Below are 18515 nucleotides of genomic sequence, written 5' to 3'. Positions count from 1 at the left end.
ATTTTAAACATATAATCTTTATTTCAAATTTTTTATTAGTACTAATTAGTATGAATTCTATTTTTGTTCCATATAATTAATACTAATGACGTCATGAGCATTAAAACATGTTCCACGTGGGATTGAAATCAATATCATGGCATTGTATACGTGGTTTCTCTACATATTAGATACGTAACTTGATAATATAAAACTTTGATTTAGCGTCATCATTCGCTTCTGAAATTGGCACCAAATCGTGTGGCACTAAACTGAAGTATCTCATACAATAAGAATTATTTATAGTAATGAGATTTTCATACGAGTTTAACTTTGAGAATTTAGAAGTCGCACGATATGACAATGACAATATTGTTTGTAACACAGAAACGTGACATTAGAAATTCACAGATAAGAAATATCTGTTTGCATACGGAAACGCAACACGTGTGTGATTTGTAGGGGGGATTCAATCCGGGAAGACTTTTACTAGGAAACTGGCTCCTATTTAGGTGATACAAAAGTGAAGAAAACCCGTAAAACTCCACGTGGCCAGACCGTTGGCCAGGCGTGAACCCACGACCAATGTTCAGTGATCTTATCTACTCGGCCACTGGTGAGCCCACAGATAATAAAAGTAAATTTAATATTTTTGTGAAAGATCCGTTAACAGGTTTTCATTGGCGCTGTTAGGCTCAAAGACCGAAATCGCTCATTGAGCGAAAAAAAGACAAAGACGAATTTCACTTCGCTTCACGAATTTCACTTCGTGAAGCGAAATTCGTGTCGTAGCTTTCATGATATTTAACCACGACGCGTTCTATTTAGGCTAGGTTACTCGGACAGGTTGAAATTGGTTCGAATGGTTTAGTTAGGGTACTTGATGTTGATAGGAGACGTGCAGCTCCCAGAAATGTTTTAGCTGTTGTTATGAGCATTAATCCATCAGTTAAAAAACAAGGGTCTTCTCCATCGACTTTATGCTCGTAATGAATTTACAATTTCTGAGAGTAACTTTATTAACATTCAGGACGTTTCTTCAACTTCAACACTTTGCTCAGCATCCACGTTAACATCTGAAAGTAAGCAAGGGTTTATAATGTGTCACTATAAAAGATACTGCATTGATAAAAAGTGCAAATGTCGCTTAAAGAACGTAAAATGTAACTTGAAATATCATGGTAATAGTTCTTGTAAAAATAAATAATTCTGCAACATTCTTGATTCTCGTAAAAAAGAGTGATTTATTAATAAAAGTTCCTGATAAAGTAATTATTTTTAGTAAATTAATTGTTAGAAAACGTTGACATATCGAGCTCCGCAACAGATTTTCACAAATGATTACATGTTGTTGAAAAGTAACCAACCTAAGTAACCTAACCTAACCTAACCAGAACGCATCGTGGTCAAATATGAAAACCACGACACGAATTTCGTTTTGTGGTCGTGTTTTTCGCTCAATGAGCGATTTCAGCTTTGAGCCTTACAGCACTATTAAGGACGGCGAAGTTTTACTATTTTGATGGGTATTTTTATATAAAGAACAGATATGAAATATTAATTAACATAACAAATGATCGTAATTAAAGCACCCTTCCCTATTCAATGCTGTCTAGAGATTTTGCTATTCAAATGCAACCAGATTTGGTTGAAATGTCTTCCGTATGTCTTCAGGACATACGGAAGACATTTCAATAAAATAATAAAAAATTAGTATCACTTGTAACGCTTTGGATCTTAATCCCAGTGATTTTTGATTGTGGTTTTTGGTTAGGCCTATCAAATTTGCAACATTATTGTAAATTTGGTAGCCTTGCATGTGAGGATTACAAAGAATCAATCACGGTTGGCCGTTCAACACGTTGTCATCAGTCTCCAGGTTTTACACCTTCAGAATGGGGACCACATTGAGTAGTAATCACCTGCTTCGCTAAGGTCTCTGTATAACATGGGTGTCTTATACAAATAAAATGTTCGTTTCTTGCAGCGTCAAAAGTGGCGAGTTTAGGTACTAATTTTTTTTTTACACAAAACTGTCTTCCGCGTGTCTTAAATGCCACCATACCAGATTCGGTTGCATTTGTACTGCTAAATATCCTAGGCAGCGTTGTATAGGAGAACTTTAATTACAATCATCCAACACATAACACTCAGCATAAATCATTACTTATAACTTACACACCAACTAATTAATGAGTATAAAATCAATAGAAATTATTTTAATAACATCGAAAAATTGTAATTTAAAATAAAATCAACAAATATAGTCATGCAAAATTTAAAAATATTAAGAATAATTTTTAAAACGCTATAAATATTATTTTAAATTAAAATAGTAATAAATAATTGGACATGTTTTGAAATTAATATTCACACTACACAATATTTTTTCTTCTTTCAGTTTATTTTTATTCCAGAAATACAGCAATAATTTTAATATTACTAGTTTGATAATGCCAATGGGTTTCTTACAAAATTTTCTAAATAAAACATTGTATAAAGAGAAAAATTATGCAATTGTAAACTTTAATTTAAAGTTATATTTATATTGTCGAATATAATACTGTTTTATTATTCACAGAACAATTTGAATTCCATTGAGGATAACGACTTACTAAGGTAACTTTTAATATAAAGTCCTTCTACACGTGTAGAACGATATGATAATGAACGACCCTAAACACATAATTTCAAAGGAAAGTGGTGCTTAAGAACAGGAAGGTAAAGTTAAAGAATTATAATTATGTTATCAACGGTACACTTCAATTTTAGTTATCTTTAATGTGGATAAAAACGTTGCTGTTTATGATGCAATAAACAGCTTCTAGTTGAAAAGAATACATTGATCCATTTTGATTATTAAATATTTGGTATACATGTTCATAATGCTGAAAATGATAGGCAGACAGGAATTACTTAAACACACAAGCAATGGTACTTTACTATCTTTATCTTATGCTTAATAGAATGTAAACAACAGTGCTTTTGAATATAAATTCTATAATTTACATGCAAATTTTTAATCATTAACGTTATATATAAATATATAGATTTATAGTTTATTTGGAAGAAAACAACCATGCCAATAAAAGAAAAAAAGAAAATTGAGTTAAATTTGAGAGGATTTTAAAAAATTTAATTATAAAATTAAGCTTAAATATACTTTTGGAGCATTTATATTTGATTAATTTCATAAACAATAATTAAAAACAGTTAACATACACAAATTTAGTTATAAAAAGGGACGATAGAATTTATAAACAAAATTTTACTGATATATTTCTTAATTTTTTATTCTTTTCGTATTATATGTTCCTTTATTGATTTATGTTATCGGAATTTACGGTTAATGTTACCTATGGTTCCAAGATGGCGGGTCGTCTGATCTCGTCTCTGAAACGGTGGGTACGCACGTTCTAACCTAACCTAACCTATTCTAATAATTTTGTTGGTAATAATTATGGTAATTTCTTAGAATAGGTTAGGTTAGGTTAGAACGTGCGTCCCCACTGTTTCCCTTCTTCTATTTGCTGGAATTAGAGACGAGCCTCCATCTTGGAACCATAGGCAACATTAACCGAATTTACTTATTATTTGCCTTTAATAATTTCTTCTAAACTATTTATCTCTAAATTTAAAAGAAACTTCTTAAATCGTAATCTAATGAATTTGAAAAGAACATCTCTAATAATCTATTGTGATAATTTGTGCAAGTCATTATATAACAAAGCAATTGATCATAGCGCATATATCTAATTTTAAACACGAGATTTTCTTTATTTTGAATGGATAATATTGGTGTAAAAGTCAGGTGTAAAATAAAGTTTATCGTTATATTTGTGTTAGAATTAAGTGAAACAGGAATCTATTATTACATCCTTTTAAAACACTTCCCTGTGCTACATTCATGCGAATCAACATCCCAGAATATCTAAAGAGGCCTGCCTGATGAAGGAAAGTGTTATTAATCAAGGAAACTTTATTCTACTCACTTTATTTCTGCTCAGATTGGCATGGATTATTTTCAAATTTAGAAATTGTATGTTTACTCGTAAGTATGTTCGCTTAACTTAAATTAAATATAAAATTTTACGCATATTATTTAAATAAATAAATTTATCTATTTAATTTTAATTTCAATTTATAATCAATTGCGATATATTTTAATTGCAATTAATAATTTTCAAACTCAATGTTAATTGTAAATTGCCTGAAGTAAATTATAATTAACATGTGAAATGAACGAAACGATTAATTAAAATTAAAAAAACAAATTAATTGTTTTAATATCAATTAAAATTAACAACTTTTTATGTTTATTTTGAGTTATGAAGTGAAATCTCTTTAAAAATCTAGAGAATTTAGTTACTTTAGACAAATTATTGCTTGAATAAATAAATAAATAATACATTAATAAACTGTTACTATTTCTGATTAGAATCTTTTATAACATAATTTTTTTAAATAAAAAAGTGCATTAGATATTTTTTAAAGATGTTATATTGATTACAAAAAAGATCAGTTGTAATACTTATTTATCTTGATACAATATAACATTTGTAACTCGATTACATTTGCTAAATTATTAAAAAGAGAAGTCTTTTATCGAATGAGATGTAATCTATTAGAAAATCGAAGAAAATTATATAGAGGACAACAATTTTTGTGTATAAAAATCGTACATGCTGCATTTATTCTCCTTCAACATTCCGAAGAGTAATGACCTGTATTTGAAATCATTATTTAGGAGGAAAAAAAAAGGTAAATTTTCTTTGTTTTTCCTAAAAGGAAAGAATAAATTTTATAACAAAGAAAAACGTCTCTAAATATACTTAAATTACTTATCGCGTTAACTGATATTTCTAATCTTTAAATAAATCATTTTAACGCCTTGATTTATGTCAAGATACTGGAAAAAAATTGATTACATTTTGATTGATAATAGAAAAATTGATTAATATTTTATTGTAAGATATGACTAATTTTCTATATTTTTATTTTCCTTTAAATAATAATCAATTCATAATCATGAGCTATGCCACAATGAATTGTTGATGTTATTTGAGTTAGTAGAACGACATCTCGAATTATCATTACTATTATTATATTTCTATGAAAAATCTATGTTTTATAGGTTAACTAATACATTTTCCTATAACTTTATAGGTATAATAATTATTTTATATCCAATAAAGTAAGATATTTATTGTTTGGTCACTATTTTTTCATTCAATTTCTACAAGCCAATCATCTTTCACATCATTTAAATTGGAATAAGGAAATTTTGATTGTACGAAGTTAAAAAAAAAAAAAAAAAAAAAAAAAAAAACACGCTACTACATTTTCTCCATCAAATTGATAATCAACTTTGTTACAAATACGAAGAATTTGTCATTTTAGGAGCACACTTCGAAGAAGATAGCAAATTGTCCTGTTATTTCTTCATAACAATAAACAGGTAAGTATACATTGACTTAGATAAATAGGTTAGGTCTTACTTGATGAATGCATATACGTATATATAAGAAAAATGAAGGATAATGAAGTTTATTCTAATTTTTTATATAGATTAGAGACTCATTTATGACTTCCTCTTCGATTGTGAATGAGTTCGTGAAGTAAATTTAACACACGAATAGTTAAAGATAGAACTTTGTAGTCTAATGACAAACTTAACCACGACCGTTCTTAAGAATTCCTAACGTTATGTTTTTTAATGTATTTTAAATTATGGATATTATATTTTTTCAGAATAATTATTATAAAATAGTTTAAGATAGTAGCAAATTGAATGCTAATTTTTATAACTGTAATAGAATTTCACATTTTTTGCAGGTATGTGTTAAAGTTATATTTATTTGTTATCTTTATCAAATTTTCAATAATTTTTCTTATATATATATATATTTAATAATTTAAAATATTTATGTAACCTATTTTCGGTTGAAGTAATAAGATTTGTTTGGGATGTAATTTAGATAACCATTTATTAATTTAGAACACTTAATATTTGAATATTTAATGAAAGTTAATGATATGCAATTAAGAAAATTTAAAAAATAAGTAGGGAAGTTTATATAAACCAAATAAAATATATTTTATATAATGCTGATTATTTGAGGAGTTGATTGACAGGTAGGAGTCTTGTTGTTAGTTTGCATACGTTTATTCAGTTATAAAAACAAGTATAAGATATATATTTTTAGGGAAAAATTCGTTAGGATTGCCTTCGTTAATATTATATTACCGAATTTTCGTACGTTTTTATTTATTTTTGAAAAGTCATATTTATTGATGACTTTTTATAAATATTTTACATTAATTTAGGCAATTTTTTAATTTATAAGTTTTATGTATTTGTTAAATTAGTAGAATTAAATGCATATTTGATCCTGTTCATTTCATTATGTAAATCTACTAATTACACGTTAAATTTAAATTTAAAAATATTTAATACACGAATTAAACATAAAATAAGCGATATTTAACGCTAATATTATACGGAATTAAATGTTAAATTAAAATTATTAGTTTATTAAAGAAATTAACTTAATATTTTATGAATAGCTCATGAAGTGCGACTGTGTACATCGGATTCTATCGACGGGTTTTCGTCATTTGGGACATTTTATTGGATTGCACCCAGTATGGTTTATTGTAATACCGATATTATTAACAACATTCCTTGGATTAGGATTTATTCGTATGAAAATTGTGACAGATATAGAATATCTATACAGTCCTATAAATGGTAGAGCAACTCAGGAGAGAGATGCTGTTGAATCTTTGTTTCCTCCCGATCTCACTAAAGATTATGACTTTTTGAGAGACACCAGATTAAGAAAGTGCGGAAATGTGATCTGCACCGCTAAAAATGGGGGAACTATGCTAAAATCGAGTATCTTCGACGATATTATTGCATTAGATAAAGAAATAAGCAACATAAGCATAGTTTGGAATAATACAATTTATACATATTCCGACTTATGTTGTAAATCCCATGGAAAGTGTTATGTAAATGGAATTTTAGCTCTTAGAGATATAGTAGATCGAGTCAGAGAAAACAAAGTTAAACTAAGGTAAGATTTATATATGAAAACTGTACTTTTACTTCTTATTTTAGATACATTTACTATGTTTTATGCCTGATATTGAAATTATATGATATTAATTTTGTAGCTTGGAGGAATAAGGACCAATGTACTTGATATTGCCCCTTATTTTTCCAAATCACAGAATTATATTAAAATATAAAAATGTACTTTACATATTACATATATACCTGTATTTCCATGTTTTGATATAATCAATATCATAGCACTTACGTAGCATTAATTAATATTATAGTGAAATGTAATTTAATATTAAAATGCGTATATTATATTCAAGTATGCTTATATACATGTGAATTATTCTAAACATCTTGCACGTATCGAGTGATTTACAATTTTCTGTAATCTATAATTTTATCTAACATTAATTAACTTTGTGATATTAAAGTACGTATAACACACTAAATAAAATATTAAATATGTTTTTTGAACAGAGCATTCTTAAATGACAAGAATTTGGCATACACCGTAACTGACTATGGAGCAAACTTAGGAGGAATAACAATGAAACAAGATGACTTTCTGGAAGATATTAAAGCTATCAGATTATTTTATCTATTGGATGACAGCACCGAACATAAGAAAATGCTAGCAGAATTATGGGAAAATGAATTTATTGAAGTAGTTTCAAAGTTACATTACAAAACTATCGAAGTTTATCGATTTACAAGGAGTTCCTTCAACAGCGAATCCAGTCGAGTCACAGAAATGTCATTTCCTCTTTTACTCGTATGCGTACCCGCTATGGTAATATTTGCCGTTGTGAATTGCATGACCATAGATTGGATCACCAGCAAACCATGGATTGGAGTTGCAGGATGCTTAAATTCTGGTTTTGCAATCGTTGCATCATTCGGTTTCTTAATATGGTGCGGATTAGAATATCTTGATCTGAATATATCTATCACATTTTTAATTATAGGTAAGTCTTAAGATTAAAAAAAGTGATAAAATATACAAAACAATTAATTATTAAATTCGTTAAAAATAAAGGTGTAGGACTAGATGACTCCTTTGTTATCCTCGCTGCATGGAGGAGAACAGATCCAAAGAAGAGTGTACCGGCAAGACTCGCTGAAACATATTCCGAAGCTGCCATATCCATCACAATCACATCAGTAACAAACATAATCTCATTTTGTGCTGGGATGTTAACACCGTACAGGATTGTAAATATCTTCTCCATTTATATGGCTGTTAGTGTGCTTTTTGATTTCCTTTTCCAAATCACTTTCTTCGGCGGATGCATGGCAATCAGCGGATATCGTGAAAGTAGAAAACTTCATGCTGTATTTTGCATGGCTATAAAACCCGATATGAGATCTAGTAAGTAGGCTATTCTACTCTCAATTCGTTAATAAAAATTTAATATATTTATTTATTTATAATAATAATTTAAAATATCCAATTGCATATAGCTGTTCAAAAGATTTATATTTATTTTAATTTTTTACGCAGGAAGCTACATATATCGTTTACTTACTTATGGAATCATACATGAGAGCAATAAAAACTGTGAAGAGAATTCTGGAAATTTGCTGATGTTATTTTACAGAGATATATTAGGCAAATTTCTTTGCTTGAAGTGGATAAAAGTTTTAATACTTGCATTTTTCTTCATTTATATATGTGGAGCCGTATACTCTTTCAGATGGATACAAGAAGGACTGAGATATCAAGATGTATTACCTCATAACTCATTTGGAATGAAATATTCAATACAACATTATAAATACTTTACGCAATACCCTCAGCGGATTCAAGTAATCATCAACAGTACTTTAGATTATTCCGATCCAAAAGTGCAACAAGAATTGAAAGAATTCATCCATAAGTTTGAAGAGATTCCGTTAGTGGTAGGAGGATTATTTACAGAATTCTGGTTAAAATATTATTTAAAATTTCTTAAAGATGAACGCTATTGGTTTTCTCATGCCGGTTACAATATGAGCGATCCTGATGATTTTATCGATTGTCTTCGTGACGTTTTCCTAAAATTTCCATGGGCTCAAAATTTAAAAAAAGACATATTGTTTAGTAAGGATGGTAAGAAGATTACCGCATCGCGATTTCTTCTAGGAAGTCAAAATGTAGTAGATACCAATGCAGAAAAGGAATTGCTACAAAGTTTATGGAAAGTTACAGATTCTTTCAAGTACAAATCTTACGTTCATCAATTTTGGTTTATAATATTTAATCAACATATCGACATCAAAGATACGACCATACAGACTCTCTGCATTGCTGCAGTTTTGGTGACTTTAGTTTTTACGTTGTTCTTACCAAACATACCTTGCGTGTTGTGCATCGCATTTACTATTGTTTCCATAGAAATTGGACTGGTTGGTTACATGTCAGCTTGGAACATACACATCGACGATATATCTATGATAGTTCTTATCATGTCTACGGGATTTTGTGTAGATTATGCATCACATATATCATATGCATATGTAAGTTGTGCAAGTGAGGATGTTAACATAAAACTAAGAAGTGCTCTTTATGCTGCTGGTCATCCGATTGTACAGGGTTGTATCTCGAGTATATTAGGGACTTTAGTATTTTATTTCGGCGCTTCTAATGTTTTCATTGTATTTTTAAAAATTGTTTTTCTAGTGATGTCCTTTGCACTTTTTCACGGTTTGTTTTTCTTACCAGTTATATTGAGTATTTGGGATAGTGTCTACTATAAAATAAAACGTAACAATGATAACAACAATGAAAGTATTATTTGCAAAAATTTTATTTTTGTTAAGAGAAATAGAAAACGGAAGGAAGAGAATTTTGATAAATTTGACACAATTTTAGAAAGTAATTAAATATACTTTGTTTTATAATTAGTTATTTTAAAAATGTTTTTACAGAAGGTATGAGGCTTATTAATATAAGAATCACTATCAACAATAAGGGGTTATCATAAAAAGTTAACGTATCTTTGTATCTAAATCACATATTATGGAGTATTATGTAAAATTTAATAAATAATTTACAATAAAGAAATTTGTTTTAGAACATTTTACATTTATCTTGTATTAAAATTTATTGTAATTTAACAATAAGTTTCGGTTAAAATTTTATTAATGCATTAAATTACATGTCATCTTTATTAAAAAAAGCTTTATAACGCAGAATGCATTGTCTCAATTTAAATATTAAAGTATTTTTTCCTAAATATACAAAAAAGTAGATCAATTATACATTTGACCAGTTAAATATATAGAGCTGAATGTTATGTACTGTACGTTTAAAATACTTTATATATAGAAATGATAAGACGATTGTACGATACGTAAATATCTAATAATTGAGGTTGGACATTTATCTTTCCTACTAGTGAAAGCTCCTTCCATATTTGAATTTAGTGAGTTCACGACATCAGTCATAAAGCTATTTTCCGTATAACTTGTACAGTTCACAAAAACGTGTTTAAAAGGAAACCTCACGGCTATTGTGCTAAATATTCTTTTTTGGTAATTATTAACCAGTGCAAACATTAACTTCGAATACTTAAATCCTTCATAAATATCCTTACTTACATATAAATAATACAAAGGCAAGATTTAAAATAGTCTATTGCACAGTCTACATAAAATATATATATGTTATTTTTAGATTTTGAGGCTATAGTTGGCAGTTATTATCAATGAAAAAGTTATGAAATAAATAACAATTTAAGTAATATAACATACATTTTATAATAATATAATTTTTAACGGAAATGATATAAATTAATGATAATTATTGAGGAATATATAGGCCATTAATAATTGGCTATTAAGCTTAAACTAAATTTAGCTCCATTTTATTTGTATCTCATATAAAATGCATTTAAAAAAACTTTTATTCATCTTTTCTATCATTATATGGTTTAAAACTTATCAGTATCACATCGAAATTTATTTATCAGTATACCAATTAACCAACTGTTACATTGTGAAACACTTATAATATAATTTATATATACTTATAAATGTTGCACAATGTAACTTACAATTGGTTACAAAAATCCATAGCCTAGAGGTTTTAGAGTGAATTTAGAAGAAAAATAATTTTCCTACATAGCTTAAGGCTTTTTTTGAAATGATTTAAATTAGAATAACCAAAGAATTATTCCATTGAAATTATATATATTACATTAAATATTCAAATTGATATTTTAGTGTGCCGAAGTACGTAAGGATGATTATTAAATATATTAAGAATTTAGAGAATAATTATAAACATGAAAAATATTAAAATACACTTTATTATTAGAATAAATATTTTCATCATACACTTTTCTGTTATAAATATATATCATGGATATTTTCTTATACATTTTTAACATAAAAATTGCAATATCTGAATTTTTACATTTATTATAACATATAAAACACATTTAAAAAATTTAACATATATAAATCAGAAGATGTATGATTTTATTCGTGAAAGACATTAATTTTTAATTTTCAAGATACAATTATTTTACATTCATTTTAATTCAACAGATACGAGGACACGATATAGTAATACTGTACTTTCTAACTGAGATAATTCACTCGTACTCCTTTTTTATTTTAATAATTAAGAATTATGAATAAAATGTTCTTCAACAGAATGAAAAAATTTATGAAAATTGCTTTTAAGCTAACATTAGTTCAACACATTAAAACAGTGAATCTTGTAGCAAATACAATGATTACTGAGTTAATAATTACACTGTTCTACAAATCTTGACTCATATTGTGTTACAGTAACAGTACATATTTTCTTATAAATTTTGGCCTCCTGAATATGAATATGCGCTTCATTTGTTGATATTGGCTCTCGTTTTCGAGAAAACATTTTATTATTTCCAATAACGTAATTCTGTTATGTATTAGACTTATTAGAGGATGAGAATGATGGCTGTGCACTTTCAATGACATGTAACCAACTTCTCAAATGGTATCAGTTCCTTCGCCAGCTATGAATTTTCTCTAACATTTTCTAAAAATATAAAAAAATACAGCAACATACTTGTTGAAACACATTCCATACTCTTCCCCATCTGGACTTAATTAGATCTAGATTGTTTAAAATTTGTCACATAGGAATGAAAATAGTGGTTCCTCTTTGTCCCCTGCTTGGCAAAATTTTTAATAAGACTCGACTTACTAAGCCACGGTGAAGAAGTATATTACATGGATCCATGAATGGCTGGATGATAACGTTTTTTGCACCAGATGGGTATGAGATACGGCCAATTTTTCATGTGGTGAAAATACCTGACACAGATATCCCACTCGTATGGATTGGTTTTAATAGGATAAGGAAATGCAACACATGGTGATGCCTCCCGGGAGGACTTTCAATAGAAAACTAGTCCCTATTTATGTGTTAGAAACACGAAGGAAATTTAGAAAACATCATATGGGAAGACACGAATCTACGACCAACTGTCTGTGATTAGAGATGTTATCCATTTCGCCATTGGTAAGCATCCATTCACATAGGAAGCAAAAGAACTTTGCACATGGAATCAGGGACAAAATCTCAATTGGATATATAGGAATTCTACATCCTAGACCTTCATCAATGTTGCCATATATACTCAACCGGAGTTGCTCACTCCAATATGACACCACTTCTGTTAAGACAAAACGAGAACCAATCAAACGTTTTAAATGTCATTTTCGTGTTCATCATTTCCAAATTAGTAAAGATTAAGAGTTTTCATTTCTGTAACTAAACGTGTTATCTAAGGAACTTGATTTATTTTATTTGTAAAAGAAACTTGTTTCGTTAGCCGGAAATTTGAGTTTATTCTGTTTTCCTCATTAACAATTTTACTTTAAGGAAAATATCATTTGTGACCTTTAAATAAAGAACGTGATCTCATGGCCTATCACGTTTTTTGACTATTTAAATACTCGTAAATTGCATAGAAGCAATATTATTTTAAAAATATTTTGATATATATATTTGATTTTTTGCCATCCCACGTTTATTCATTCAATTCTGAATACAAATATTTACAGCAAAAGCTTAATAGCGCAAATTTAATATTAGTAATACTTGATCAGAAATAAAAATATGATGATAATATTAAATCTTAAATAAAATCGATATGCATTGAGTACAAAAAAATCATTGATTTAAAACATGATTTAATCATATCGTTTTTTAAATCATTTCTTAATGATAAAAAAAATATATCTTGTAGGAACTAACTTCAAAGTAATCAATTATATGATAAAACGAATCTGATAACGTATATTAATGTATTTTTTTTTCTTTATCACATGTTTCCACATCAAATATTTTTGATTAAATACAATTTTTGTAGGAAAAAAAACAAATTAATGTATTTATAAATAGATTTAAGATATTTTTATGGAAAGTATTAAGATATTTCAAATTGTTTTATATACAAAATTTAATCAGTTATGAAATATTTCAAACCAAATCCAATAAAAACTAATGACAAAGAAATACGAAAATATTTTTAAATAAAATACAGTTAATAGTATATATCAATTACACATACCGGAAAAATTTTTGTTTTATGTAAATTTGTTATAATAACGTTAACAAATTACAATCACTGAATTAGAATGAAATAAAATATTTATCTTGAATTTAATAAAACATTGTTTTTCATATTAATATAAACTTAATAACAGTAAATTTTTGTTTTGTCGAATTTATTATTCATATTTACTTGAAATATTTTAATTTTTTTTTAAGTTTATCATTCTTAAGATGAATAAACGATATAAATAAATGTGTTAATAGGACCATGTACTGTATTTATGGATTTAGATGTTCTCCCCGTAATTGTAACTTATCCTATTATAAATTTGAATAAATAAATAAATAAATAGAAGTGCGTGTCTTAAATTCGAGAAAAGAAAATTAGCCTATTTTGCAGGAGTTTCTTCTATAAATGAGATTTAAATTTATTATTTAAGTACTTCAAATTTATTTTACTTTATAAATATATAACATAATAATAAATATAATAATTTTATAATATATTTTAGTTATAGTTGTGATATAGACTGATAGGTACTGTACAGTACACTGTATATGAATTAACCTATATAGGGTCTAATAGTGTTGTTAATATGACCAAAATAAATATAAACACCCTTAATAAAAATTTTACATAAATATTAACAATGCACTATGATATGACTATAATAAAACTTCCATTAATACTGAATATTCAATATATTATTATTATTACTAGAAAGAGCTTAGCGTATTTCCTTCAACTTTTTCTTTTCTTTTTTTTTAAAAAAATCAAATAAATTTTTTTAAAATTAGAAAATAATAATATTAATTTCTAGCAAATGTTATAAATCGATAAAAATATTTAATTTTTATCTTAAAGTTCAAATTAATAAAGTATTGATTTGTAATTTCTTGTATAAGATAATACTTTGCTTATGTAATTAAAAATATACAAATAAATAAAAACATAATATGTAATTATTTACGTTTATAACGTATTAAAGCTATTAGGAGGAAATTATTTTAATTATTATTCAATTATAAAGACACTTTTATATTATTCTTCTATATTTTACCGTACTGAAAGTTTACCATGTGTATCTGTCATAACAGTGTCATCATCCTTATCCCATATTCGTGAGTGCAGTTACCCATTATCTATCCAAATAGACACGTGGAAATAATATAAAGAGGAAAATTACATTTTAAATAACACGAATCAATTGTTCAGCAACTAAATTTATTCGATTCTCAAGATATGGATGAGATACAATCTCACTTTTCGGATGCGGAAGAAAAGATAATTAAAAATATATTTTTATAGTGAAACTATGTACAAATAGCAAAAACAATATAAAAAGTAATAATATCTTAATAAATTTTAAAATTAATTTTTAAATACAAACTTATATAACGGAAGGAAGAGTTAAACTTTGTTATTAAAAATAATATCTCCTATATTAAATATTTTAAATTAGAATTATTTTATTGCAAATATTGATTACCTTTACATTTTTGCTTTTAAGACTGCATTTTATTTCTATTTTATTGCATTTATTCCTTATTTTGTAAGAAAAATAATAAATTTATGGAAATAAAATTCATGTAGACGTCTGTAATTTTAGCGACCAATTTTTTTATATGTTCGTCTGTCACGCTCTATATCTAAATATTTCGTTTATCAAACAGAATTAGATTAAAAGGTTATTTTATTACTAAATTTGAGGTCAATAGAACTATCTACACGTTTATTCACTAATTGGAAAAAAACATTATTTAAAGGCAGAGACCACATTCTGCATTTAATTAAGAGTTCACGTCGACCTAAACAATAGAAATATTGGAGGAAACTATTACCTAAATTAATAACAAAAATATATAAAAAAATAAATAAATAACGTGACAGCTACACGATAATTACGAAAACACACGTAATATTTACTCCAAAAATAAATCAATAAAAAATGAAGGTTAACAGACAAAAAACTGAAAAAATAGTAGAATAAGTAAATCGAAATATCATAATTTAAAACTTTTATCATATTTAAACGCTGGTTGTTTAATTTAAATATATTTAAAACAAAAATTTGTTAATAACTAGCGAATAACCTAGGGTTTTAATAATTGTATTGGATTGCTATGACAAGGCAACGCAACACTTGGGTGATCTACCAAGAGGTTGTCTCACGGAAGGACTTTCTATGCGTAAGTGGTTCCTATTATAAATACATGAAGAAAACCCGGAAACTGCAGACGGGCAGCCTATTGATCGGATACAAACCCACCAGCAGTGTTCAGTGGTTATATTCATTTGACCACAGCGGACCACTGGTGTATTAAAGAACTTAAGACGTTAGTTTTAATGACGCTACAAATGATAAGCATGTTACTAGCAAAAATGATGATTATTTTTGATAACGACATCAATGGCATCATTGGTTTAGACAGACATCAAATAATTTATTATTAAAAACTGCTGTTACCCATAGTGGGATTGATACAAAAGAATTTTAATTTAAAATTATGCATGAAAATTTTTCATTTAAATGTTCGAAAACTTCAATTTCTAATTGTTAATTTTTTAATGCTTAAAATAATTTAAAAAAACAGACAGCAGTAACAAAAGAAATGCAAAATTTATTTCATTAGCAACGAAATAAAAAACGAAAAACAACAATGAATTTAACAAAAACAAACAAATCTTATTCAACTAAATAAAAAAACAATACTTTTAAAAATTCAGTTGAGATATAATTAAAATTATTGTGAAAAAATTGAAAAAAAGAGTTTAAATATAATCTTTGTTCTATTTCCTTAATAAGGAAATAGAACAAAGATTTGGAGTTTTCTTCATTATTAATGAAGCAAAATTCCAAATTTGAAACAACGAGTAAGGAAGAACTCGAAAAAAAGGTTTCTTAATTTATCAAATAAATAAAATAATTGTTCAGTTAAAAAACCGCTTTATAATTAAGATAAATATTCCATTATATGTAGCATAATTTCATTTAATAAATTTCCTTTAGTTATTACTTATTGTTTATAATTTAAATACATTTATTCGGATGAGTAAATTGGTCATTCACGTTTCGAAGTCTAGTAATTAAGATGGAAAAATTGAGATATACGATCATTTAAAGCCAATTTTCAAATATTTAATAGTTACAAATGATCTTTTGACATCTCTTTAGAGCATTTGATTAATTAATTAACGCAAGGTAAGTTATTAGTAGCCTACGTCAAGACTATATGGCAGGCCATTTAATAATAACTGCTTTCAAAAGGTCAATAATAAACATTATTTCATTTTTCTCTCGATTAAGATAAAGCACAAATCTACATAAACTATTTTTTTTTTATAAATTCAAATACTAATAAAAGAGCTCCTTGCAGCCTAATACACATGTATTTGAAAGAGCTTATATACCACTCTTCCTGTTTACAATCCCACCCAAAGACGTCAAAGACCAGCTCCATTCGATTTTTTACTCCTCTGGAGTAAAGCTACTAGAAAAAGAGTTGAAGGGCGTCTCACACCCCTAAAGTCGGCAAATTCAGCTGAATAATCGGAAAAGTCACGCCACCAAAAAATACATAATATATAATTTTTTTTAAAAATTAATAGAAATACAGAGGTATAAAGAAGTGGCATGTGCGATGAGGAGAATGGGGTGGAGAGCAGTCCTTCTTGACAGGTTCTTTGTATAAACTATCTGTATTAGCCGTAGGCAGCAGTCGACAAAATCAGCCTCCACCTTCCACTCTCCAATGATTAATGTCTAAATACGACCCTACTTCCAGATAACCTTTAGAAAAGAAACTGGTGGACTCTGCGACTACTGGTTTGTCCTTTTCGCAGTTCATCGCCTTCTCGCTGGACCACCATAGATCGCATTTTGGCACTTATTTAAATAAAAAAATAAGAAAGAAAAGAAGTAGAAATAAGCGTATTATTTAAGGAAGTCTACACAGTTGCAATAAAATTTATAATTAGTTATTTAAAAATATCTTTGCAATGATTCTTTATAATATTTTTTAATTATATTTTTAATTAATATATATTATAATAACATAGTTTATAATAATATTGTATTACATTATATAATAATAGTAATAATAATAATAATAACATAGTTTATTATTTACGTAATATCAATAATATTGTATTATATAATATAATACAATATAATAATAATAATATCAAATATATTAATGAATCTTTTGAATATAATTTTTGCGTAACTCATAAAATATTCATAATTTTAAAGCTATAGTATAATAAATGTTAATTAAAAATTAGGATTAATTTTATATTATCTGTCTAACAAATTAAAGTAGTTTACAAAAAGTAATAAACAATAACAAAAACTTTTAAGTATACAGAAATAATAAATTGTTTATGATTTATTATTTCCGTGTATTTGCGTATTACTATTATGTTGTTACTTGCGTATTACTAATTTTTTACGTAATGTCAATAGTACAATTATTATTATCAGTACTGTATTTCATATATTATAAAAATTCTTCCAATAATATCTTAAATATCATATTATTGTGTTGCAACGTTACTCCATTTTTTATTAATATTATCAAAATTAATTCGTGAAATAAACACCATATTACTAAAAATAACAACAATACATATATATGCTTTGTTTTCTCCTTTTTTTAAGTGATTGGATTTTTAAATAGGTAATATTATCGTTACACTTATAAAATTCTTTTTATTTTCTAGGTACTTAAGAATTTTAAGGAAGAATAGAATTGACTGTTAAAAGAAATATATTTCCAATAATTGTCAATGAAATTTATTAAATTTCCACTTGCTTTTTTATACAATTTCATTTCGGTTTCTAACACAACTCTCCATTAACACTAGAAGCCTATTCATAAGAACTTAAACTTAAGTTGAGGAAAGATGATTTTCAAGTTCAAGAGGAAGAT

The 18515-nt window shown here is 26.8% G+C and overlaps 1 protein-coding gene across 1 annotated transcript; it reads left to right on the top strand.

The window, feature by feature from the left end:
- Positions 1 to 6549: 6549 nt before the first annotated feature.
- LOC136984410 (patched domain-containing protein 3-like) lies at positions 6550 to 18333 on the top strand. Its single transcript, XM_067281378.1, has 5 exons — positions 6550 to 7058; positions 7526 to 8013; positions 8085 to 8417; positions 8550 to 9544; positions 18307 to 18333. Exons 1-5 carry the CDS (start codon positions 6550 to 6552, stop codon positions 18331 to 18333), a joined length of 2352 nt encoding a protein of 783 aa, XP_067137479.1.
- The last annotated feature ends 182 nt before the right edge of the window (positions 18334 to 18515 follow it).

The sequence above is a fragment of the Centruroides vittatus genome, unplaced genomic scaffold (assembly GCF_030686945.1).
Source record: "Centruroides vittatus isolate TY-2023 unplaced genomic scaffold, ASM3068694v2 contig_918, whole genome shotgun sequence".
In the NCBI taxonomy this organism is placed as follows: Eukaryota; Metazoa; Arthropoda; class Arachnida; order Scorpiones; family Buthidae; genus Centruroides; species Centruroides vittatus.
This window is presented reverse-complemented; position numbering and strand designations above follow the sequence as displayed.

Excerpts from the sequence above, each read along its gene's own strand:
- LOC136984410 (XM_067281378.1), top strand. The coding sequence starts at position 6,550 with ATGAAGTGCGACTGTGTACATCGGATTCTATCGACGGGTTTTCGTCAT. Across the intron at positions 8,014-8,084 it reads TATCACATTTTTAATTATAG|GTGTAGGACTAGATGACTCC; the intron begins GTAAGTCTTAAG and ends TTAAAAATAAAG. Across the intron at positions 9,545-18,306 it reads CACATATATCATATGCATAT|GTACTTAAGAATTTTAAGGA; the intron begins GTAAGTTGTGCA and ends TTTATTTTCTAG.